Below are 23,373 nucleotides of genomic sequence, written 5' to 3' on the forward strand. Positions count from 1 at the left end.
TGTAGCCCTGTACTTTTCGTGGCGTCATTACGTCATCTACCTATGTTGTATAGGTATGCACGTCAGCTTTGACATCGGGTCGATGCCGATGTTGCCATTTTTAGCTAATATCTTCCGATTCCGATATGCTCACCGATAAATTGTGCATCCCTGAGTGAAATGCTTACTTACAAGCCCTTCACCAACAATGCAGTTAAGAAAAATAAGTGTTAAGAAAGTATTTACTCAAATAAACTGAAGTAAAAAGAAAATGGAAAAATAACAAATAAATAAAGAGCAACAGTAGCAAGGCTATATACAGGGGGTACCGGTACAGAGTCAATGTGCGGGGGCACAGGTTGTTTGAGGTAATATGTAGGTAGAGGTAAAGTGAAAATGCATAGCTAATAAACAGAGAGTAGTAGCAGCGTACAAATGGGGAGGGAACAATGCAAATAGTCTGGGTTGCCATTTGATTAGCTGTTTAGGAGTCTTATGGCTTGGGGGTAGAAGCTTTTTGGACCTAGACTTGGCGCTCTGGTACCGCTTGCCATGCGGTACCTGACTAGGGTGGCTGGAGTCTTTGGCAATTTTTAGAGCCTTCCTCTGACACCGCCTGGTATAAAGGTCCTGGATGACAGGAAGCTTGGCCCGAGTGATGCACTGTGCGTACGCATTACCCTCTGCAGTGCCTTCCGGTCGGAAGCCGAGCAGTTGCCATACCAGACAGTGATGCAACCAGTCAGGATGCTCTCGGTGGTGCAGCTGTAGAACTTTTTGAGGATTTGAGGACCCATGCCACATCTTTTCAGTCTCCTGAGGAGGAATAGGTGTTGTCGTGCCCTCTTCTCGACTGTCTTGGTATATTTGGACCATGATAGTTCATTGGTGATGTGGACAATGAGAATGAGGACGTGCTCAGTTCTCCTTTTCCTGTAGTCTACAATCTCCTTTGTCTTGATCACGTTGAGGGAGAGGGTGTTATCCTGGCACCACACTGCCAGGTCTCTGACCTCCTCCCTATAGGCTGTCTCATCGTTGTCGGTGATCAGGCCTACCACTGTTGTCTCGGCTGCAAACTTGGTGTTGGGAGTCGTGCTTGGTCATGAAATTATGGGTGAACACGGAGTACAGGGGGACAGTGAGAACGCAACCCTTGATGGGCCTCTGTGTTGAGGATCAGCGTGTTGTTACCTACCCTTACCACCTGGGGGTGGCCCGTTTGGAAGTCCAAGATCTAGTTGCAGAGGGAGGTGTTTAGTCCCAGGGTCCTTTGATTAGGGATGAGCTTTGAGGGCACTATGGTGTTGAATGCTGAGCTGTAGTCAGTCAATGAATAGCATTCTCACATAGGTGTTCCTTTTGTCCAGGTGTTAAAGGGCAGTGTGGAGTGCAATAGAGATGGCATCATCTGTGGATCTGTTGGGGAGGTATGCAAATTGGAGTGGGTCTAGAGTTTATTGGATAATGGTGTTGATGTGAGCCATGACCATCCTTTCAAAGCACTTCATGGCTACGGTCAGACGTGAGTGCTACGGGTCGGTAGTCATTTAGGCAGGTTACCTTGGTGTTCTTGGGCACAGGGACTATGGTGGTCTGCTTGAAACATGTTGGTAATACAGACTCGGTCAGGGACAGGTTGAAAATGTCAGTGAAGACAGTTGCCAGTTGATCAGTGTATGTTTGGAGAACACGTCCTGGTAATATGTCTTGCCCTGCGGCCTTGTGAATGTTGACCTGTTTAAAGGTCTTACTCACATTGGCTACAGAGAGCTTGATCACACAGTCGTCCGGAACAGCTGATGCTCTCATGCATGCTTCAGTTTTGCTTGCCTCAAAGCTAGCATAGAAGTCATTTAGCTCGTATGGTAGGCTCATGTCACTGGGCAGCTCGCCACTGTGCTTCCCTTGTAGTCCGTGATAGCTTGCAAGCCCTGCCACATTCGACGAGAATCGGCGCCGGTGTAGTACGATTCAATCTTTGTCCTGTATTGACACTTTGCCTGTTTGATGGTATGTCGGAGGGCATAGCAGGATTTCTTATAAGCGTCCGGGTTAGAGTCCCGCTCCTTGAAAGCGGCAGCTCTACCCTTTAGCTCAGTGCATGTGTTGCCTGTAATCCATGGCTTCTGGCTGGGGAATGTACGTGCGATGCACTTATTGATGAAGCCAGTGACTAATGTGGTGTACTCCTCAATGCCATCGGAAGAATCCCAGAACATATTCCTAGTCTGTGCTAGCAAACCAGTCCTGTAGTTTAGCATCTGCATCATTTGACCACTTCTGTATTGAGTGAGTCACTGGTACTTCTTGTTTTAGTTATTGCTTGTAAATAGGTATCAGGAGGATAGAATTATGGTCATATTTGCTAAATGGAAGGGGAGGGAGAGCTTTGTACACGTCTCTGTGTGTGGAGTAAAGGTGGTCTAGAGTTTTTTTTATTTTTCTCTGGTTGCACATGTAACATGCTGGTAGAAATTAGGTAAAACTGATTTTAGTTTCCCTGCATTAAAGTCCCTGGCCACTAGGAGCACCGCCCCTGGATTAGAATTTTCTTGTTGGCTTATGGCCTTATACAGCTTGTTGAGTGTGGTCTTAGTGCCAGCAACGGTTTATGGTGGTAAATAGACAGCTACGAAAAATATAGATGAAAACTGTTAAATGAAATAGTGTGGTCTACAGTAAATAGTGTGGTCTACAGCTTATCATGACATACTCTACCTCAGGCGAGCAAAACCTCGAGACTTCTTTAATATTAAGTACTTGGTACTTCGTGCACCAGCTGTTATTTACAAATAGACACTGACCACCACCCCTTGTCTTACCGGAGGCAGCTGTTCTATCTTGCCGATGTACTGAAAACCCAGCTAGATGTATGTTATCTATGTCATCGTTCAGCCACGACTGAAACATAAGTTATTACAGTTTTTAATGTCCCGTTGGTAGGATAGTCTTGATTGGAGCTCATCCAATTTATTTTAAAATGATTGCACGTTGGCTAATAGTGGGTAGGGGTGCCTTTTAAGGATCCAACGTTTAGTTGATAATCCGCCTCTAATGACAAGGCACCCCGACCTACGTCCCCGATATTTCCGTCTCTTCTTCATGCGAATGACAGGGATTTGGGCCTTGTCAGGTGTCCGAGGGCTTTGTTGATCTGATAACTTTAGTTTACAGACATCGAGATTAAGTGATAATGTGCCAATTGGATTCAACAACTCCAAGCTCTGTGTTGAGGCTGAGAAAAGTATGGGTAACATAAAAGGATAACCACCTAACTAGGCTAATTCCCATGTAGTTTTAGCCACAGAGGCTAATGTTAGGGGTGTGTGCTGTACCTGATAACCTCTAGCTCGTTGCTGATGCACTCCATGTCGTCCCTGGTGTCGTGGTGGCAGCTGGCTGTGTGGACGGGTGTAATGTCAGCCGAGGTGTTGGTGTCCGAGTACTCGTTGAAGGGGTTGTGTCTGAAGGTGGGGCTGCGGGGCGGTGGCGTTCCCCTCACTGTGATGACGGCAGCGGCTGCCCGGAGAATCACAGAATCACTGAAGACCGTCTGAGGGTCTGAGGCATTTGAGCGAGGACAGCTGACTGGGTCGGTGAGGTCACCCTCTATGGAGGGACACACACACAGTCAAATGAATAGCAGAACAGTCACACGTACAGTATGCCACAGGCTACTGAACACACTCTGGGTTTAAATGAATGAGAATAGATACTGGTGCTTTGGCTGGGACAGGGGTGAGAAGGTCACACAGGCAGGAAGACAGACATAAGCGACAAAGGCCTTGGCTAAACCATCCTACCATAGCTTACTGTACAATATAGTTGATAAAGCATACATAAGGGCACAAGTGTTTATTAAATTGATTTAGGATGTTTCATTATCTGTTCAAATTAGGTGCCTAATTGATATTGTTGAAGTCAATCAATGCAACATACCAGGACTTGCTTGGAGAAATTATACTTAAATTAAACGAGTTAGCCTATGTCAAGTGAATGAATGCAGTGCTACACACTAAAGTTGGTGACAAAAGCTATAAAGGCTGGGTTGAACCTAGACCAAATACATGCATTCCAATGTTTCCACAAAGAGAAAGAGAGAATATTCCACATATACGCCAGTAGATACCAGACAGAGTGAGTACCATTTCATCAGGCAATGCAGCTCTCATTAGTAATATTCCACATCAATGCTGCATTAGCTTTAGGATCACATCTTCAAAGAGAAACATGTTGCGTGGTTCATTAAAACATGATCGTCAACATCTAACAATTCACCAGTGCATACAAATTTCTACTTAGAAAATAACTTACCTGGCCATAAATCGTATTAAATGTTGGCAATAGTGCCACATCATAATTTATTGCATAAAGGTGAGCACAAAATGCCCCTAAAATTATATATACATAAAAGATGTTAACATCTAGGCATCATTATGATATTCCTCCTGTTGTACTCTACAAATGTAATGATATTAAGGAGTGATGCTTGATTCAGTAGTGTCTTCAAAGAGAAGTGTAAAAGGATTACCAATCGATTTTGCCGACTTCCCAAGAAACTAGCAGTAGATTAATCAAAAGCCCTTTGATTCCTTTCTCTACCATTCCCTCTTAGCATTAGATAGCTGCTTGTTCTTTATCAGTATTGATATTGTAATTAAGATACTCCAATTAAACCACTGGCTACACACACACACACAGAGGACCAGCATGCATTCAGCACACACAGTGGGATGGAGGACATGCATGATGCTGTGAGACGGGGAAGGGGGTGGCAAGAGAGGTGAGGACGGAGACAGAGAGGGAGGGAGGATAGGGGAGGGGTAACCATGTCCCACCTTCCCAGTCTGCACTTGGCTGCAACACGGGGAAGATGTCACCGAAATCATAATCTAAAAAAGGAGGGATAAGACTCAACATTAGAACAGGAAGGCCCGAGAGAGAAGAGACAATGGCACACACTGAAAACATGACATATGAGAGAAATATGATACACATGATGATAACAGACACAGGTATGGGAAGGCAGACAGAAAACTACAATTTAAAAAATCAAGACTCGATGGTTTGTGAAAAGTGATGAGAGATACTGTATGAGAACATTCACACCATACTGTGTTGGGTGCTCAATAAAAATCACTTCAATGTGAGCACTAGACTATTATTTATACGTAATAACCCATGAACGGGTTAACCTGATCGATCCAACATCAGCTTCAACACCCCATTACTTGACACACCGGCCTATGAATTAGGCTAATGGACCGCATAACACGGAGTGGGTGGAGACTGAAACCAAGGTAGAGAAAGAGAAAGCAAGAAAGAGAAAGCAAGAAAGAGAAAGGTGGAGCCCCCGACCTTCACTGGACGGGGCGATGGCGCTGTCATCCCATTCCAGGTTGGTGGAGGTGAAAGAGTGCAGGGACAGGCTGTCCGAGCTTGGGAGACGCTCCTCAAAGTCCAGAAGGTTATGGGGCTTGTAGTACTCCGGCATGTAGGGAGCCACGTCCAAGTAGGGGACATCCTAACACCCAGAAAACAAAACAATGGAGGTTTGAGAGTGTTGTTGATATTACATTATACATGTCTCTTTTTTGACTGAATTATTTATTGGGTTTTACACACCAACCATGTACTCTGTTTACATTCTTTGGTTAAGCCAAGTTGTACCTTCTTTTGTTACAATAAAGCCTGAACATTGAACTGTTGGACTTTTGTAAATTAGGGGTATTGATGTGAATTCTAATGGTTTCAAAAAACGGTTTAATACTGACCAACTCCAGATCAAAGCGAATGAACTCCAGTCCCGACACCAAAGTGAGAAAGAGCGTGAGGTGATCATGGCTGCATACCAATGCATTTCTGGGGGAGAGATTCAAAGCAAATGGTGTATTTACAATAAGGAGAGTAGCTACACGCATTAGTCAAAAGGAATAATATGATGCTCTTTAGGTCAGAAGACTCACTTGAAGTAATACTTCTGCAGCAATCCTTGGTTCTCTTGGAAGAGACGGAGGTAGCTTTCTAAGGAGCTCTCACTCAGTGCTAGGTATAACCAGGCACGACCTGCACAGAAACACAACAGACAGTACGAGGGACATGGGCATAAGTAGATAATTTTTACAAGCACCCTCTATTCTTTCTTTCCTGTCTGAACTTGCAAATAAGTCAAACAAGTATACCTACAAAGAAACCTCTCTGTAAAAAGAGAAACAAACATGTGCAAACCACAGTGGTAATTACTGTAATCCTGACCTCAAATAACAGCAGTCTTGTGCTACATTTCTGGCATGTGACACAAGAGGAACTTACATTTGCCAAACCACTAACAAATGTCACTCACATTATGACAGTAAATGGGAGTGTATGAATTTATTTACAGAAATGGCATGTATTCGTGTTTACTACTATGAAATGTTTGTCTCTTAAGTTGCCCACAAGACTGATGTGAATGTGTGCGTAAGATGTGGTGAAAATTGTGTTCTTACTTCGCCCAAGGTTGGTTGCTATGTGCTGGAGCTCGTCTATCTGCCGGACCGCTTCCCTGCGGGTGAAGTGTAGAACCAGGACCCAATAACCTGAGGAGATATCCTGCAGCCTGCAATGCACAAAACAGGAGAGTTGAAGAACATAGTTCAAAACGTACAATCACAGACAATGTCAGAGTTAGGATGTATCAAAGTACTGAGAAGATTGGTCTCTCTCAGTCTTCTTACCCATAGAGCAGTGCATGGTCGAGGTGCTCACACAGCCGCTGTAGGACCCGGTCGTGATTCCGAATGGCTGGGGTTTCATCTTCACAGGCAGCAAAGTAACTCTGCAACTGCAGTCAGTGCACAAAACAGGTGGAACTGATGTGAGTAGGCCCACAGCCAAACTAGAAATATGGTGATTTCTTCCCCAGTCATGAGACCCTCAGAGGAGTACCACATGCATCAAATATTGACAGCTGACAAGCATGATTGTGCAATGTCTGTCTGAGGATACAGTATAGGCTTTGATGGAAGTATGGAGCCTGAAATTGGTTAAATTGCTACAGTATATCTGATCCCCTAAATGGTATTACCATGACTAACTTAAATTAATCAGACTTTTGTGCGTCACCTCAGAAAAGACCAGTTAAACAGCACTGACTGAATATACTGGAATGTGGAAATGTAATAAATTCCAGTCCCCTGATGGTAACGTGACCACGAGACAGACTGGGGACAGGAATTAACCAAATATAGGCAGAAGATGATTTGAATATCATATCAGGCAAGGTCTATAAAGCAGTGGTCGTCTGGCACAGCACAAATAATTTGGAAGGATGGGACTCAATGTTACCACACTGCACAGGTTTATGCAAAGGGTGAATGTCAACATTCAAACAGGGTTCAGCCTAATTTATGAAGACACCTAGAAGTCAAATACTGAATGTCAATGTTTTCACAGTACTCATGTTTATCTGAAACAAGTTTATTGAAATGTGTTTGGAAAATTAGCAACAATATGTTGTCCTTCAAATAGACCTAGCTAGCTACCCAAGGGTTGCTGAATCGACCATGAAAAATAATTTTAGAAGCAAGTTTATTACGTGACAGTATCGATATGCGGCAGTCAGGCAGCAGCAGGATTAGTGCTGTTGTGCTTTGTTTTCACCAGCCATTGTATGACTCGACTAACCAATACAATACTAGTGACGTTAGCTAGTAAACAAAACACCCATGTTGATATACTTAATCCATATTTGTTAGCTAACTAAACAATGTTCAAGGACCTTACAGTCATCAACTGTTTTCTTTCATGAACCAGGCCTACTTATCCTAGCATGCGTTTATTTTTACGCCTGCTACGTAACTTAGGGTAATACTCATGTTTAGTCTTCAAATAAATTAGCTAGCTAATCATGCTAGCATGAAGAATGTGTGCTTACGAGACATATCAAACTTACCTTCTTGACAGACAAATTAATGTTTTCCAATATTCGGTCCTTGACTTTAAGTTGATCCATCACTGGTCTCCTTGGCTGCCTGCAGCTGTCAGCTGATTCCCAGAAGTCTCGATGTGGTCTGTTGATGTTCTCAAAGCTAGACAACTAATAGCTAAGCTAACTAGCCATATATATTTAATGCTGGTACAGTAATTGGCTAGCACACAACATAAACCATCAAGCAAGCAGCTGGCTAGGTAACGATAACGTTACTGTATTAACGTTTCCGTAGTTAAACTAGCACACAAGACCGTGGCCAGTGCTAGCTACTAACGTTGACTAGTTTCCTAGCTGACGTTAGCTAGCTACGGTCTCAATACTAGCCTCGGAAACGCTTCGAATGACTATTCAACTAAACTAGCTAACACGTTAGCTTGCTAGCTATCTAGCCAACGCGTTACCTTAGCGCTAGAGAATGAATCTCCCGCTGTCATAGGTTGCGTAGTTTCGGTGTAGCTAGCTACCCAGTATTTTAATATCCGAATTGTCCTTTAATATATACACTTCTTCAAACTTACTTTTACTGTAGATAAACTTATCATTGTGAAATTGCGAGACCATGAGCAAGGTCAGGCCCAATGTTTAGTCTAGTGGAGGAATAAGTTCTTGACAATGATAAGCTCAGCAGCTAGCCATTCCAAGTTCTACGTCACTAACCGCCTGTCAATGAGCTCGTGACACACCAACAAAATGATTGTAGACAGATGTGGGAACGGATATATTTTCGCAAAAAAATGAATTGTAATATATGTTCTGCCCTGTCCTGGGGGCGGCAGGGTAGCCTAGTGGTTAGAGCGTTGGACTAGTAACTGGAAGGTTGCAAGTTCAAACCCCCGAGCTGACAAGGTACAAATCTGTCGTTCTGCCCCTGAACAGGCAGTTAACCCACTGTTCCTAGGCCGTCAATGAAAATAAGAATTTGTTCTTAACTGACTTGCCTAGTTAAATAAAGGTAAAATAAAAAAATAAAAAGGATATGTTATTGACTAATAATGTCATGTCAACATTTTAATGTAACTTTCAAGGACTTGTTTAACTTCCTAGTAGTTGAAAATATGTTAGACTTACCACAGAAACAGATTTTATAAGACAACTAAAATATTCAGTGCATTTCCATATCAATGTGTTTTTAATCCTCGTACAAGTGGGTGGGGGAAAAAACTAATTCATGGAATATTTCCAAACAAGTGCTTCACCTGATATTGAGATCTGGACGCAACAACATCCAATTCCCAATTTAATTTTAGAATGCTCACAGATAATTTAAGTGATTATTTTATACATGAACGTTTTATTTTTTTTGTACAAAAGCTGAGTAAGTTGGCCTGCAAAGCCCTAATTAAATGCCCCCACAACCAATAGAGAAGCAACAATTACAATTGTCAACTCTTTTTGCAGGCTCTGACAGACAATTTAAGCAACCAAGAACCTTCACCCCCATCATCTACCAGCCCTCCCCTAATACACATTTATCACCCTAGTCTGACTTCTCCTTTTCTTTCATGTGAAGGAAGACTATGCTGAAGACAAAGAGTCCTCCCATCATAGAGAAGACACTGGCGTAGTAGGGAAACGCAGAGGGGATGAAGCGGTCATACTGGGTGTGCTGCAGGGGTCGCACCGACACCTATGGAGAGGATGTATACATTAGCAAATGAGCCTCTTACAGTTCAGGACTATATTATGTTATATCTTATAGTGTGATAGGTACCTTCCATTACAAAACATGTTTAAATGTAACAGTTCCCTCACCTGAGTTGAGGAGTACAGGTGTGTGTAGCCTAGCCTGTTATAGTCCACCTTGAACTGGAACACTCCATACACGTCAGGCAACTTAAACTGGACGCTGTACTTATCTCCTGTTAAGGAAAAAAAACATTTCAAATTAATTTGTATTAGTTACATGATTCGTAAACAGGGGCAGACTAACAGTTGAAATGCTTACTTACGTGCCCTTCCCATCAATGCAGAAATAACACTAATAAATACACAATGAGTAACGATAACTTGGCACCAGTACCGAGTCAATGTGCAGGGGTATGAGGTAGCTATGTACACATAGTTAGGGATAAAGTTACTAGGCAACAGGATGGATAAAACAGTAACAGCAGCATATGTGAGGAGTCAAAAGAGTTAGCGCAAAAAGTGTCAATGCAGATATTGGTTAACTATTTAGCAGTCTTATGACTTGGGGGTAGAAGCTGTTCAGGGTCCTGTTGGTTCCAGACTTGATGTATCGGTAGCAGAGAGAACAGTCTGACTAGGGTGGCTGGAGTCTGAATTTTTAGGGCTTTCCTCTAACACCATCAGAGGAAGGCCTTAAGAGGTCCTGGAAGGCAGGGAGCTTGGCCTCAGTGATGTACTGAGCCGCACTAACCTCTGTAGTGCCTTGCAGTCGGATGCCAAGCAATTGCCATATCAAGCAATGATGCAGCCAGTCAAGATGCTCTTAATGGTGCAGCTGTAGAACTTTGAAAGTTTAAAGATGCACACTTTTGAATACAATTCTTTGATTTGGGTTATTGGAAAACTATTCTGCCTCGTGAGAATTACAACAGAAAATAATAATGGAAAAAGTTTAATGTCCAACGTTCCCTCTATTTATTTTGCCAGCAATGAGCATATTTCAGGTCTGCTGAGCAGAAACTTGAATGTTGTGAACATTTTGTGCAACGTCCGACATGCGTTTACACTGAGCCTGTACCCACTAAGTTACCATTTTAACAGTGGCAAATTAAGCTACAGTGGCTATTTGATCATAATGTAAGTCTATCAGAATGGCCTACCATAAAAATATTTTTTTTGTTGAGAAAAGGCATCCCATAACATTTTCACATGAAAAACAGCTATTCTATGACACAGCCTACAGTAGCCGCCAATGTGTGGCGTTCAATATAGGCCTACATTCCATGAGACTTTAAAAACTTTATGCAGAGCTTGACATGAACCTTTTTAGCCACTTGCCCTTCAGACAAGTATGTGACTGAAAATGTATTGTATGATGCAAGAAACCACCTATATTCATTATTCCCATAACATTATATTAGAGAATCAGAAAAAAATGTATGCTACCCTCTGCCCATTAGATTCTTCAAGCCCATCTCAAAATACAATACTGCCCCTGACTTACTTTTCAAAGATGGCTGGAAATGTACACATTTTGTAGGCAGAAATCACTCCATTGCGGACCAAAAACGAGCTATAACTGGGATAATAACTCACTAACTAGCAAAGAATATCAACATACATGCACACGGGCTCTGCACCTTGATCTGAAAACAAGCGCATCTAGGCTACTCGTAAGTTGCAGTCGCTCGTGCCTGTAGAATCCCCATTTCGATGCACTCTGCCTACAACAAAAACAATATTTCATAGTTTGCTTTATTTCGGTATGTTGCATTGAAAGGGGCTGATATTGAGTCGAACACAATTACCACAGTAGAGGGAAACGGTGAGCAAAAAAATATTGTAAACTAACAGTGTGAAAATCAAGTCAAGTTCAGAGAAGTTGAATTTTGTGCATCTCTGCAGGGGCAGGTATTTTTTCACAGACTGCTTAAAGTGAACATTGGTCATGTCTGAAATATTCATACCATTTTTCTTCAGGTAGGTCCTGACGAAGGGGTCAATTCTCACAAACTCCAGCTGGATGTCTTTTCCGTCAAAGGGAACCCAACTGCCCTTGGACAGCTTCTCAATAACAACGCTGTACTCCTGTGTCGGAAGTAAGGGACAGAAACAATGCCATGCCACTTGATGAAAACAAATATCTTCATGCTCACTCATGAGCTCAACGGGCATATTTTCAACTTTGAATGTCCGTTAAATAAACATAAAAATAGCTAAATACTGTCATCATAGATTAAATCATGGCTTTGAGTGCCTCACCACAAGGTCTGTGATTGTGTAGGCTGCAGGAGGGGTGCTCTCGCCCACAGGATGATGGGTAACAGCTCCCACCCGGAGTACGCCGGCCTCCTTGAACACCCATTGGGACAGAGCCTCAGCCAACTCCATGTTCCCAGTCTGAGCGTACCTTCAAGGAGGTGAAAGACAGGAATTAAAACAGTTCCATTTCTAGAAATACAAGGGTGATTATTGGACAATTAAAGTGAAAAAGTAGGGCAGGCAATTGCAGAGCAGATGATGAAAAGCACTAGGAGAGAGAGTTACCTCTGGGAGCCAGGTGTGGCCTTCTGCACAGCTGAATTGAAGAAGGCGTCGCTGAAAAAGTACAGTGAGCCGCTGAATACCACACGGGCGTTGTTCCTGGCCTGGAGTCCAGCAATCAAAAGAGTGTTCTTTCCAACAGCATGGGGGTACTGTCCAGAAAGGAGAACATAGTGTCGACCAAAATATAACATTCCAGGGATAAACACCTTATACATGCACATAAGTTATTACATTTTCAAAGGAGAATGTTTGATAAGGAAGGAAACAGTGCTGGTATTACCTGAGAGATGGGCCGGTCAGGGAAGTAGGAGTAGGATGTGGAGGAGCCAGTCAGGATGTCCAGGACCAGGGGGTTATCTGGGTCTGCCACCATGCTGGGAGATGGGGAGAAGATGACAATCCTTCACCATGGGAAACAACCCAATAACAGTGTAGTAATAACCCTTGTTAAGAGCAAATAATTGTTCTCCACTGTAATGATAGACTCACCCAACACCCTTGAAGAGGATGGGTTTGTCACTGGGATTCCCAACAATAGTGGGAGCCTTCAGCAGATTCTCTGGATCAGCAACAATCAGGGTATGCTAGGGGAAAGAAAAACAGTTACATCTTATGATCATAACCCACCTCAAGTGCTCTGCAATTCAAATGGACACTCAAGCCACATTTTCTTGAGAAGTTTACATTACCAGACAGATGTGCAAACAGTGCCTCTATAAGCAATTGCAAAAAGTACAGCTTAAAGGTTCACATTAGAATGTTATCTACATGTCTTCCACTTACCTCACCAGGGTCTGACACATCGTAATGGTGGTGGTCAATTACAGCAGTCTTCTCCTCATCAAACTCAATCCCACATTCACTGCCCAGCTCTCTAAGTGGGTCACCTAGGGCAAAAGAGATGACAAGACAATGGCACTTGTTCCAGTGTAAATAAAGAAGAAGCCAAGTGTGGTTTTTACATGCATCATGGAAGAATAATCCATCTTTGCACTTACCAATATCAGAGCCAGCAGCCACCAGGACATTGCCTCCACCATCAATGAATGATGTGATGGTCTCAACATTGATGTTGCCACCAAAGTCTTAAAGGAAAAAAAATATGCATTGAATAGTTTAAACTTTGTAACAATAGTCACTGAGTAAAGTTATGAAATGCCACAAAAATGTTCAACTGCAATATTAACTAACCTTCCACAGATGGGGAGAAGATGATGAGGTGGTCATAGAGAAATTGGCCATATTTGATCAGGGAAAGTGAAGGATCATCTGCAGTCTTGAATGTAAGGTCAAAACCACGATCTGCAAAAAGAAACAGCTACATGAGCCCGCTGCAAATGTATTTGCGTTACACATTTGATCCCCTAGGATATGCTGTTAACCAGTCATTTCTAGTGCATATAAAGAATGCACTACTTTGAGGGATGCTTGCATTAAAAGTGTGTATTGCCTTGGATATACATTTTGGAAACGTCATGTAACCGCACATGCGCAGTGAGGTCTGTAAAATGTGCAGGATGTAGCTCAGCAGTACAATACAATCACAATTAGTGCAAAAAGCTAACATCGTCAGGTGGACAGATACGAGCCATCTTCGTCTTCAACATCGACAATGGGAGCTAGCTAGGTACTATTTGACCAAAATCAATGCCACACGCCCCAGCAGTGACACCTTTTCCTACGCAACGTTAGCTAGTTTTGTTAAGATTAGCTAGCTAGTAGTGGACAGATACGAGCGCTAACTTAGATTAATATCTGAACGAAAACAATGAATGAAAACACGTTGTTGTTATTTAATGTAATATTGCGAAACCACTAGCTACCTAAGTATCAATGATTGAGAAAAGCATGAGTATTCCTTCTCACCTGCCAGACTGCGGAAGAAGATTGAATGGGTGTCTCTTATGTTGAGGTTGTCCAACAAAACGAGTGTCTTTCCATCAGCCAATGCCATGTGCATCATAGACGATATTGTTAAGAAGAAAATACAATTGTTTCCCAACAGTCTGGATTTTGTTTGAGCCATGCTTACGGTCCGTTTATTGGATAATAACGTAGTACTACCCCGGCTCGTTTGTATGTCTGATGTCCGCGGCGCCATTTTGGGAAATAAGCCGACGTCAGCTTTAGCAGTAAACCTACCTTTAGCCTCAGAATTCAGCCAATCGCACACAAGAACGCGTCCACCGTGCATTCAAGTTTGACAATGAACACGATCAGGGCACTTTTATTTTATTATGAAGGAGTGTGATTTTCTATAATATCTGTGCGAATCCTTAATTGTTTGTATTTTTTTGTCAATAAATGATCTACAATACTGTGCATAATCATAATTTAAAGACACAAGTGGGTCATACATTCTTGTCCCAATATGCAACATATAATGCATTATGCCGGTCAGTTTTAAGTGTTACTGAACTTTTTTTATTCACCCAAGGAACACGTGCGGTGTTAGGTTCAACCACATACATTTAACAGTGAAGGGGGGAAAAACGAGCAGCTCAGTTCTGTTTTGATGTAGCCGTCTTTATTGATCAGTTTTTATACATTCTCCCCCTCCCCCCATATTTAATCAGCCATTGATTTAATTTAAAACAGAAGGTGTATGTCATAATCTGTATTGTTCAACTAAAAAAAGATTTGCACGACCTAGTATCAACCAGGACTGAATATAATCATAATCTACACACATTGGTATGCAATGTTAGGTGTTCCTGCTGCCATTAAACTAAGCTTTTTCAAGGAAACATATTTTTATGCTAATATAGGCTAGCATACATACAGTTAATGACTTCTTAATACCTGCCAAGTCAGTGCTACAAATCATTGAGGAATGACAGTCAAGGGCTGTTTCATGATTTACACAGGGATCAATTGGAAAATAATCTTGTCAACTTGTGGAATTAATCCACAACTTGTCATTTCTCATATGGATCCCACCAATAGGAAGTGATTTCAGTTATCTCCATAAAGAGTAATTATAATAGGTTAGTAGGAAATAGAACAAACGTCAACGTGCACAGCATTTACATTGTTTGCCTGTTGACCATGGACGTGCAATGTGAAAGAGAAACAACATTTCTAGCAAGTCCTTCTCACTCAAAATGCTAGTAGCACTACACAAAGTAGTCTATCAATCGTTTATGTACACTTGTGCTTTTAATGAAAATACTTCAATGAAGTATACTAAAATACCTAAACTAAGAGAGGAACATTTACACTATCTCAGTAAAACAAGGCAGGAATCTGTAGGCAATATTTTACTACCTATCTGTTTTTTACTGTCAGGGAGAAGAAAAACAAAAGTGGTGTGATGTATCAACTGACCTTCCTGCCCTGTGATATACCGCATGACGATTTTCTAAATGAATAGCCCATTTCTATATTTTATAATATACATTTTAAACATACAGTGCAAAATTGACTATAGCATGTTACATACTACTGCTATCGTCTAAAGAGATTCTAGAATTAGGGGAACTTATGTCAGAAGAGGCTGACAATGCTTTGCTAAATCTCTATAAATCTCTATTAATGATTATTTTATTTATTTATTTTACCTTTATTTAACCAGGTAGGCAAGTTGAGAACAAGTTCTCATTTACAATTGCGACGATTATGTAAACTCGTGATTAGAAATCTTACTTTCCTTTTCCCACACAGGGCAGGAAATTGTCAAAAATTATGACTAAATACTCACTCAACGCACTGTAACTTGGGGTGTCATTGCACACCAGATATAATCAGTTCTTCTATGTACTTTTCTTCCCTAAGCCTCACACTCCATCTCTTCTCCCTCTGTTCCAGCCTCATCTTTCCCCTCCGGCTGGGAGTCAGCTTGGGCCACCACCTCTCCCCCCTCCTCCTCCTCGGCCTCACGGGTGTGGAAGACGAGCTCCCCTCCCTGGATGACCTGCTCGGAGGTGGGTTGCCAGGTTGTGGTAACAACTTCCCCCACGGCGGTGGCTCCTGCAGCAGCGGCGTACTGCTGGTAGAAGTCCGAGTCAGCCTGGAACATGACCAGGGCCTGGGCCGTGTGGATTCGCACGTGTTGGGCCAGCGAACTGGCATCCAGGAACTTGTCACCGCACGAGTCGCACGCATACAGGATCTGAGTGTTGGGGTCTGGGAAGAACAGAGAAGACTGATGGTGAGGATGTACAGTATGTGTATAAGGAAGTATCATCTATAGCCCCAGACTTTATTGTGTGTTATCCTCAATGACTTTATTCATGTGCATGAATGGCTTTTTAAGTTTTATGTGTGCCTGTTTTTTAAAAATGGTCTAATTAATAAACAAAAAAATACTGATATTACATTCCGTGTTATCCAAGTGATGAATAGTAATAGCTGATCAAAGCTGTGTTGGCCAGTCTCACCTGCTTCCTGCACCTTCTCCACAGCCTTGGTGATCTCTGCTTTTAGAGCCTCCGTCTCGTCTGCTGAGACCGATGAAGCCACAGGCACCACTGGAAACAGACAGAATCCATAGAAACGCACAACAGGAGAATTTTCTTCATTATTCCGAGTCCATTTCTTTCTTACTCTCACACAGCCACATTCCTTTCAACTCATTCCTATTACAGTCACATCCACTGCATACCACCATTCTCCTCCCCCTATCTGAACTTCATTACCCAGCATGCTATCGGTCTGACCTGTCAGCTGGGCCACAGAGCTGCCAGCCAGGGCCCCTGTCGCCAGGGTGACGATGTCCTCAGTGGTGACGGTGACGATGTTGATCTCGTTGTCGTCCATCTCTGAGGCCGACCCACCGTGAAACCCGTCACCCCCGTCGTCGCTGTCGCCCCCGGCAACCACCAGGCGCTTCATCCCGGCCTTACCCTGGTGGACGGTCTTGACGTGGGAGCGCAGGTTGTCAACGCGGTTGAACCCGCGGCCGCACTTGTCACATAGGAAGGGCTTCTCTCCTAGGGGATGGTGGGATGAAAATGCTTTGTTTTCTTCACTGGAAATATACCTATATTCCATTATTTTTTTTACATATTATGTACTATTTTTTGACTATCCATTAACCTAATGTACAGTAGCAGACATAGAAAGATGCCTGAGCAGAGCCCCAACTTCCGTTTTTCAGAGAAAACAGAAGTTAGGTTGAAAATACTGTTTCCCTGAAAACCAGAAAAAAATCTGCTTTCTGTCAATGTCGCCAAGGGTGTGGAATACATTAATATCCACTACTTCCAGGGAACCTCACATTCTGCTCACTCACAATGGTACTTCCTACCTGTGTGAATGATGATATGCTTGGAGAGATCCCCAACGTTGACAAACGCCTTGTTGCAGATGTGACACTTGTGTGGCCGGATGTTATCATGGTGACGGATGTGATTGGCCAGCTGACTGGACTGGACAAACCTGAAGTCGGAGAGAGGACATAAACGGCTCTATGTTATATCAATAGGATCATACTGTGTGTGTGTGTGTTTACCTTTTGCCACAGCGGTCGCAGACATAGGGCTTTTCTCCGGTGTGCTGGCGGACATGAGCAATGAGTGAACTGGCCTGGGTGAACCCCTTCCCACAGATCAGACACAGACACGGCTTCTCCCCTACAGGAGACACACACACACACTACAGTTACAATACAGTCTCTAACCAATGATGCACTGCACAGGCATTTCCTGTTATTTTTGCACATGTTTATGTTACACACATGTTAAGGCTACACAGTACAAAGCATGAGGTAAATGTGAACCGTCATATAAATCCATTTCTAGGACTGTTACCTGTGTGTATGCGCTCGTGTCTCTGTAGCGCCCCGGGGTCAGAGAAAGCTCTCTGGCAGTGCATACAGATATAGGGCTTCTCCCCACTGTGAACACGCAGGTGTCTCTTCAAATTCCCTGGGAAACAAAACTACAGTTATATACCAATACGAAGACCAGAGACTAGTTATATATATATATATATATCTCAACACAGAGAGCGACCAGGGCCTGTGTTCATAAAGTGTGTAAAAGTAAGAGTGCTGATCTAGGATCAGGTCCTCCCATGCAATCTTATTAATTAGAATCAGTGTTGCCTTTTAGATCATAATTAATAAGATTACATGAACAGTGAGGTCCTGATCCTAGATCAGAACTCCTACTCTCTGAGACGCTTAATGACTACAAGCCCAGAAGTCCACCTCTCATCTAGTCTGGTGTTACCCGAGGTGGTGAACTGTTTGCCACACTCTTTACACTTCAGAGGGCCGTCTGTGATGTGGATCTTCAGGTGAGCCTTTAGATTCCCAGTCTGTCCAAACAGAGGAATAGCCAGGTTAGAGTACAGTTAAACATTTCAATGCAAGGATAGAGAGAAACTATATACAGGGTTGTACAAAAACACTACAACATTATCAGTGTAGTTGTGTTTTAGTAGTGGTCCTAACCTGGTTAAACCGCTTGTCGCAGTGCGGACACCTGTGGCCCTTGTCGGCATCATGGGTCTCCAGGTGGCGCATCTTGGCAGTGGGGTCGGAGAAGGCCCGGTCGCAGTAGTCGCAGTGGTACGGCTTCTCGCCGCTGTGCACCAGCATGTGGCGCTTCAGGTTGCCAGACGTGGTGAAGAGCTTGCCACAGTCTCTGCAACTGTATCGGGCCTCGCCCGTGTGACGCTTCCGGTGCAAGTTGAGCAGGCTGATCTGCCGGTAGCTCTTCCCACATGAGGAGCAGCAGTAAGGTTTCAGGGGGCTACGGAGAGACAGACATTAGATATATTTAAGTAAGATATAGCTACTTATATTTACTCAGGTGTTGAGAGGTTCGAGAGGATGTTGATGTAATGAAACTCAGATTTTTATGACTGTCTTGATTTTAATTCACTATCAATTTGATCATCGTTATTATCAACAAGTTACAAGGGGATGTGTTGCACAAATCGCCTCGTTCATACAAAGTCTTGTTTTTGAACATTAAGAGAAGGTAGATCTCTTCAAGCAAATCGAAAATGAGAAAGTAAACCAATCAGATCTGCAAAGAGAACATCAACAAGGCCCCAGAAATAGGACAAAGGGATTGGTTTGTCATTATGCCCATGAGAAAGACAGGTGATGAGCTTGATACGAACCTGTGTGTTTTCTCGTGAGCCTTGCAGGCAGCCGGGTCTGAGAAGGCCTTGTGGCAGTCACGGCAGCTGAAAGGTTTCTCTCCTGTGTGAATGCGAATGTGTCTCTTGAAGTTCCCCGTGTGGGTGAACTTCTTTCCACAGTCCTAGAAAATACATGGCACGTAAGTTAGAAATGCGCAACCCACAATTACATGAGTATAAATATCCTCCATTTTATAGGACAATATACAAACAGTTTAAAACAATAAGTCCTCTAATAGGGAATGGATCATGAAAAAACATTCAAGCCAATAATTTCCATGTTTAATCACAGTGTGCAAAGTAACCACACACATAAACAAGCACGCGGTTCTCACCTCACACTTGTGAGTCACAGAGCCGTAGGACCGTGACTCGGTGCGGTCGGTGACAGCACCCAACCGTAGCTGCTTCCTCTCCTCTCCGCTCTCTGTCCCCTGGCCGTCATCTCCTTCATCTCCTTCATCCTCCTGCTCTTCTACTTCTTCTTCTTCTTCACCACCTCCCTCCTCTTCGTCCTCCTCCAGCTCGCCCTCCTCCACCTCTTTTTTCTCTTCATTTACTGTCTTTGGTGCGCTACTCCCCTCATTGGAGTCATTATCTATGAATAGGAATTGCATAACCATCAGACACTGTGGCCCACTGCAGTCAAATATTTAGAAAATATAGCCTTCCATCTTCCCTTCCTTGAAGTAGTCACTGATCCGATATGATTGGATAGGAGAAAGCAAGGTAGCTTTAACCTATCCAGTCATGGCAGATCTGTAATTACTCCTAGGAAGGTCAGTCAATCTGTTTGTTTACCCTGTGAGAGGTTGCGTCGAGGAGCTCTCCGTGTCCTTCTTCTCCTGGTGCTCATGTAAGACCTACAGGCTGCAGACTTGAATGGCAACTCTAAGTACAAAATAAATCTTCATCAGCACAGCAATATCAAACATACAGATCATCAATGAAAAGTATGAAGACAAATTATTCACATACTGGGCGTGTAGTCCGCATCCGAGGGGTCATCCTGAAACTCAGGCACATCTTTGGCGGTGCTCTCCACCTCCTCACTTTCAGCTGCAGCTTTTCTCTGTGTGGCGTAGGTGGAGGTTTTGGGGGGTCTTCCTCTCCCCGGGGTCTGTTTGTCTGGGGCTTTTCTGGAAATCTGGCCATCGTCCAGGGTGGTCTCCTTCGGGTCCTCCTGAAAGCCCTTTGGCCCTTCATCCTCTGCTGAGGGGTTTGGGATTTCCTCATCATGTGACCGTGTCTCTGACGGCTCCTTCTCCGTGTTTTGCTCTCCTTCCTCAATCTTGTCTTTATGGTTTGGAAGAAATAATGGGTGAGAACAATATTAACCAGAAATGGTCAATTTCCTGAAGAAAATCAGTGTGCTTGCTTCAGCTGTCCCAAAAAATGTACTGATAACATTAGTGGCCTTGTTAAAGTGAGCATGCTAATGACTGTGTACTAATAACCGCTGTTTGTGAACTGATCTGTACTGTACTCACGGTCAATTAAGTATTGTGTTGTCTGGGATGTGGAGACTGCCAGAGACTGGTAGGCAGAACAGGCATTGACTATCTCCTGCATCTGCAGGAACGTGGCTACCGCCACCACATCCTCCACATTCTGAGGACTCAGACTCAGCTTGGCCGTGTACATGAACTCAAGGACTTGGCCCAGACCTGCAGAATACACAGGGATGGATCCATGAGCCCTGCTGTGACTGAGGCAGGCAACCTAAGCATGATGTTGAACATGGTCTTGGATATTAAGGTAAAGAAAATAATTCAGTGTTTTCCCTCCATATATTTTTGTCTTAGGTGGGGAATACCATAATTCATAATAGTGTTATCATTTTCCAACAAGGCTTTTAGGGGCAACAGCAGACATCCACTTATTGCAGAAATCCTAACTCATCAACCAGGGAAAGGCTTATGTACCTGCTGCGTTGCTAATATCCAGGTGCACCACATCCTTCTGGTCCAGGAAGAGGGTGCGGAAGTAGGCGCTGCAGGCAGCCAACACAGCCTTGTGGGCCTTAAAGTCCTCCCCATCCACCACAAAGGTACAGTCACAAAGCAGGCCCAGCTGACGCTGGTGATTGAGCTGTTCCAAAACCTTGCCACTGTGCCAGGGAAAGTCCATCCTGGAGAGTGGGCACCTTGGGAAGCTATTGAGAGTGGATAGGGTTACAGTTGTATTGGACTTAGTCAAGCAGGTGAGGCAACACATTACCACTGTCAAACTAACCTACATGTTTGGAACTTTAAACAAAAACATGTCTGGAGAGGGGATTCATCATTGCTATTTTATTGTGTGTTACTATTTTGTTTTTCTATTTGTTAATTTTCTTACTCTTTAACTGTATAGTTGGGAAAGGGTTTGTAAGTTAGTATTTCACGGTAAAGTCTACACTTGTTGTATTCGGCGCATGTGACAAATACAATTTGATTCTCACTTAAAATGTGACTAATAATTATGATATAATCCCTCACGGTTGGTTTATTCCTCAGTGCATTTATCGTATGTAATTTAATAATTTGACATTTCCTGACAACTAAATAATCGGGGCTCACAAGATATAGAGCCCCACAGTGGAGGTTTCATAATACCCAGCGGTCAAACAGGGAAACAGTTCCAATTGTATTTCCACCATTAATTTTTCCCATAAGGGACTTCAGAAACACTTAAAATAGGGGCGTAGGCTTACCCTGGCATGATGTTTTGATAACTCTCTCGGACAAGGTGACTCTTATCAATATATTCGTCTCTATTTACTCTCAGATTCAAAAATGCTAATTAGTATTAAAGTAGACATCTCTAGCTGACGCCTTTTCTAACAGGTATTGTGTCAATTTAAAACTTGCACATGACCATTCACAGAATTGTCAATATATTTTTTTGGTGCCAATTTATTGATTACTAAATTTTGCTAACAGATAGTTAATCCAGAGATTCTTACCATTGCTTTGATTTGGTAGTCTCGTCCAGATCATCATGGCATTTGTAGTTTTTTTATGATAGCCCTATTAGCAGATAATAAGCATTTATTTTTTGGGTGGTGAATATATTGTAATGAAACAGCAGGGAGCAGGTCTCGAACCCTCGACCTTCTAGCCAGAGGTCCGGTGCGCTATCGACTGTGCCGCAAAAGCATGCTCGTGCGGCAGAGTCGATTTCCGCGCTTATAAACCCAGGGTCGTTACAATATTTATAAAAGGCACCTTAGAGAGATCAAAACGTCACGCTTGGGTAAGCCTACACAAATCACAGCTCTTATTTGAAATGTTTCTAAAATCCATTATGGGGAAAACGATTGGAACCATTTCCCTGTTTGACTGCTAGGTTTTATGGGTAATATGACTCATTCTGTGGTACTCTATGGTGTTGTTTTATAATTTAAAAAAATATAGCAATGCAATATTAAACTTATCAAAAGAAGCCAGGGTTGGCGTATATCGACAATTGACTGTTTAAAAGTCCTAGATTAACCATCGATGCGACAGACTGTATACCAATGGTTCGCAAATAATTTGTAATTTAAGGAATTTCATGAATTTATTTTTTGACGATGCAGAAGATTGATTACGAATCCTATATCCTTCTACCCTCGCTATCCGGGATTAATTTAGCGTGTCTAGACATGCATGTTTTGGATAAACAAGATGGCGTTTGGCTATAGAGAGGCCTTTCTTTCTGCTAGTCCTTAGAGCCTCGTTCTGTACTTTAAGCATACGCCATCTTTCAAAAGGAGTGCATTAAAATTACCTCACAATAATCGCAGGTTTCTCCACTCCAAACGCTTGTTATGTTGTTGTTTGGTAATATTTTCTCACAATCCGTTGAATTCGTTCAATCGAGTTTTTCGGTGATCGATCTAGCCCCAAAGACTCGATTCACCGCCATCTTCCACTCTCTGATCGATTGATAGTGGCCGGGTGGATAGTTTACATAATGCGCACGCGCAGTTTTATTTCTGAGCGTGGAATGGTGTTAAAAAATGGCCATGTGATGGCGCACTAAACCTGGTCGTATTCAAGATGGTTCTCACAGTAAGAATTTCTTTCACTACTACGTTGTGCCTAAACTTGTATATGTTATTTTAATCCTCATAATGACATACTAAAAACAATGGTGTAAATGTTTGAAAGGGGTAAGAAAATAGA

At 42.9% G+C, this 23,373-nt stretch overlaps 3 protein-coding genes across 7 annotated transcripts in view; all 3 read right to left on the minus strand.

The window, feature by feature from the left end:
• Positions 1-8,737, minus strand: part of plekhm2 (pleckstrin homology domain containing, family M (with RUN domain) member 2) — a 29,857-nt gene extending 21,120 nt beyond the window's left edge. The window contains exons 1-8 of one of the 3 annotated variants that reach the window (XR_004205137.1): positions 7,916-8,737; positions 6,699-6,805; positions 6,471-6,580; positions 5,949-6,048; positions 5,757-5,844; positions 5,341-5,506; positions 4,821-4,874; positions 3,318-3,591 (exon numbers count right to left, since the gene is read on the minus strand). Coding sequence is in view for 2 of the 3 variants with exons in the window: in XM_020458740.2 (XP_020314329.1) it covers positions 3,318-3,591; positions 4,821-4,874; positions 5,341-5,506; positions 5,757-5,844; positions 5,949-6,048; positions 6,471-6,580; positions 6,699-6,805; positions 7,916-7,975 (959 nt within the window). In the remaining variant the exon portion in view is untranslated. The remainder of the gene's footprint in view (positions 1-3,317; positions 3,592-4,820; positions 4,875-5,340; positions 5,507-5,756; positions 5,845-5,948; positions 6,049-6,470; positions 6,581-6,698; positions 6,806-7,915) is intronic. The other 2 variants (XM_020458740.2, XM_020458741.2) reach the window with 2 other exon arrangements.
• A 318-nt stretch (positions 8,738-9,055) lies between these two features.
• Positions 9,056-14,324, minus strand: ddost (dolichyl-diphosphooligosaccharide--protein glycosyltransferase subunit (non-catalytic)). Its single transcript, XM_020459293.2, has 11 exons — positions 13,994-14,324; positions 13,319-13,429; positions 13,126-13,212; positions 12,911-13,014; positions 12,617-12,711; positions 12,408-12,501; positions 12,128-12,276; positions 11,843-11,990; positions 11,548-11,668; positions 9,707-9,813; positions 9,056-9,581 (listed from the first exon to the last, which is right to left on the minus strand). The coding sequence occupies exons 1-11, from the start codon at positions 14,319-14,321 to the stop codon at positions 9,432-9,434; spliced, it is 1,494 nt and encodes a 497-aa protein (XP_020314882.2). The 5' UTR covers positions 14,322-14,324; the 3' UTR covers positions 9,056-9,431.
• A 308-nt stretch (positions 14,325-14,632) lies between these two features.
• On the minus strand, positions 14,633-23,158 carry zbtb17 (zinc finger and BTB domain containing 17). 3 transcript variants are annotated; one of them, XM_020459038.2, is made up of 15 exons: positions 22,976-23,158; positions 21,148-21,377; positions 20,713-20,889; positions 20,201-20,518; positions 20,024-20,113; positions 19,558-19,820; positions 19,202-19,344; positions 18,525-18,825; positions 18,301-18,388; positions 17,878-17,994; positions 17,580-17,700; positions 17,376-17,506; positions 16,786-17,058; positions 16,507-16,596; positions 14,633-16,252 (listed from the first exon to the last, which is right to left on the minus strand). In XM_020459038.2, the coding sequence occupies exons 2-15, from the start codon at positions 21,350-21,352 to the stop codon at positions 15,897-15,899; spliced, it is 2,673 nt and encodes an 890-aa protein (XP_020314627.1). In that variant the 5' UTR covers positions 21,353-21,377; positions 22,976-23,158; the 3' UTR covers positions 14,633-15,896. The 3 variants fall into 3 exon arrangements, with proteins under 3 accessions (XP_020314627.1, XP_020314628.1, XP_020314629.1); XM_020459039.2 differs by lacking the exon at positions 22,976-23,158 and adding an exon at positions 22,170-22,529; XM_020459040.2 differs by lacking the exon at positions 22,976-23,158 and adding an exon at positions 21,703-22,135.
• Between the last annotated feature and the right edge of the window lie 215 nt (positions 23,159-23,373).

The sequence above is a fragment of the Oncorhynchus kisutch genome, linkage group LG24 (assembly GCF_002021735.2).
Source record: "Oncorhynchus kisutch isolate 150728-3 linkage group LG24, Okis_V2, whole genome shotgun sequence".
Lineage (NCBI taxonomy): Eukaryota > Metazoa > Chordata > Actinopteri > Salmoniformes > Salmonidae > Oncorhynchus > Oncorhynchus kisutch.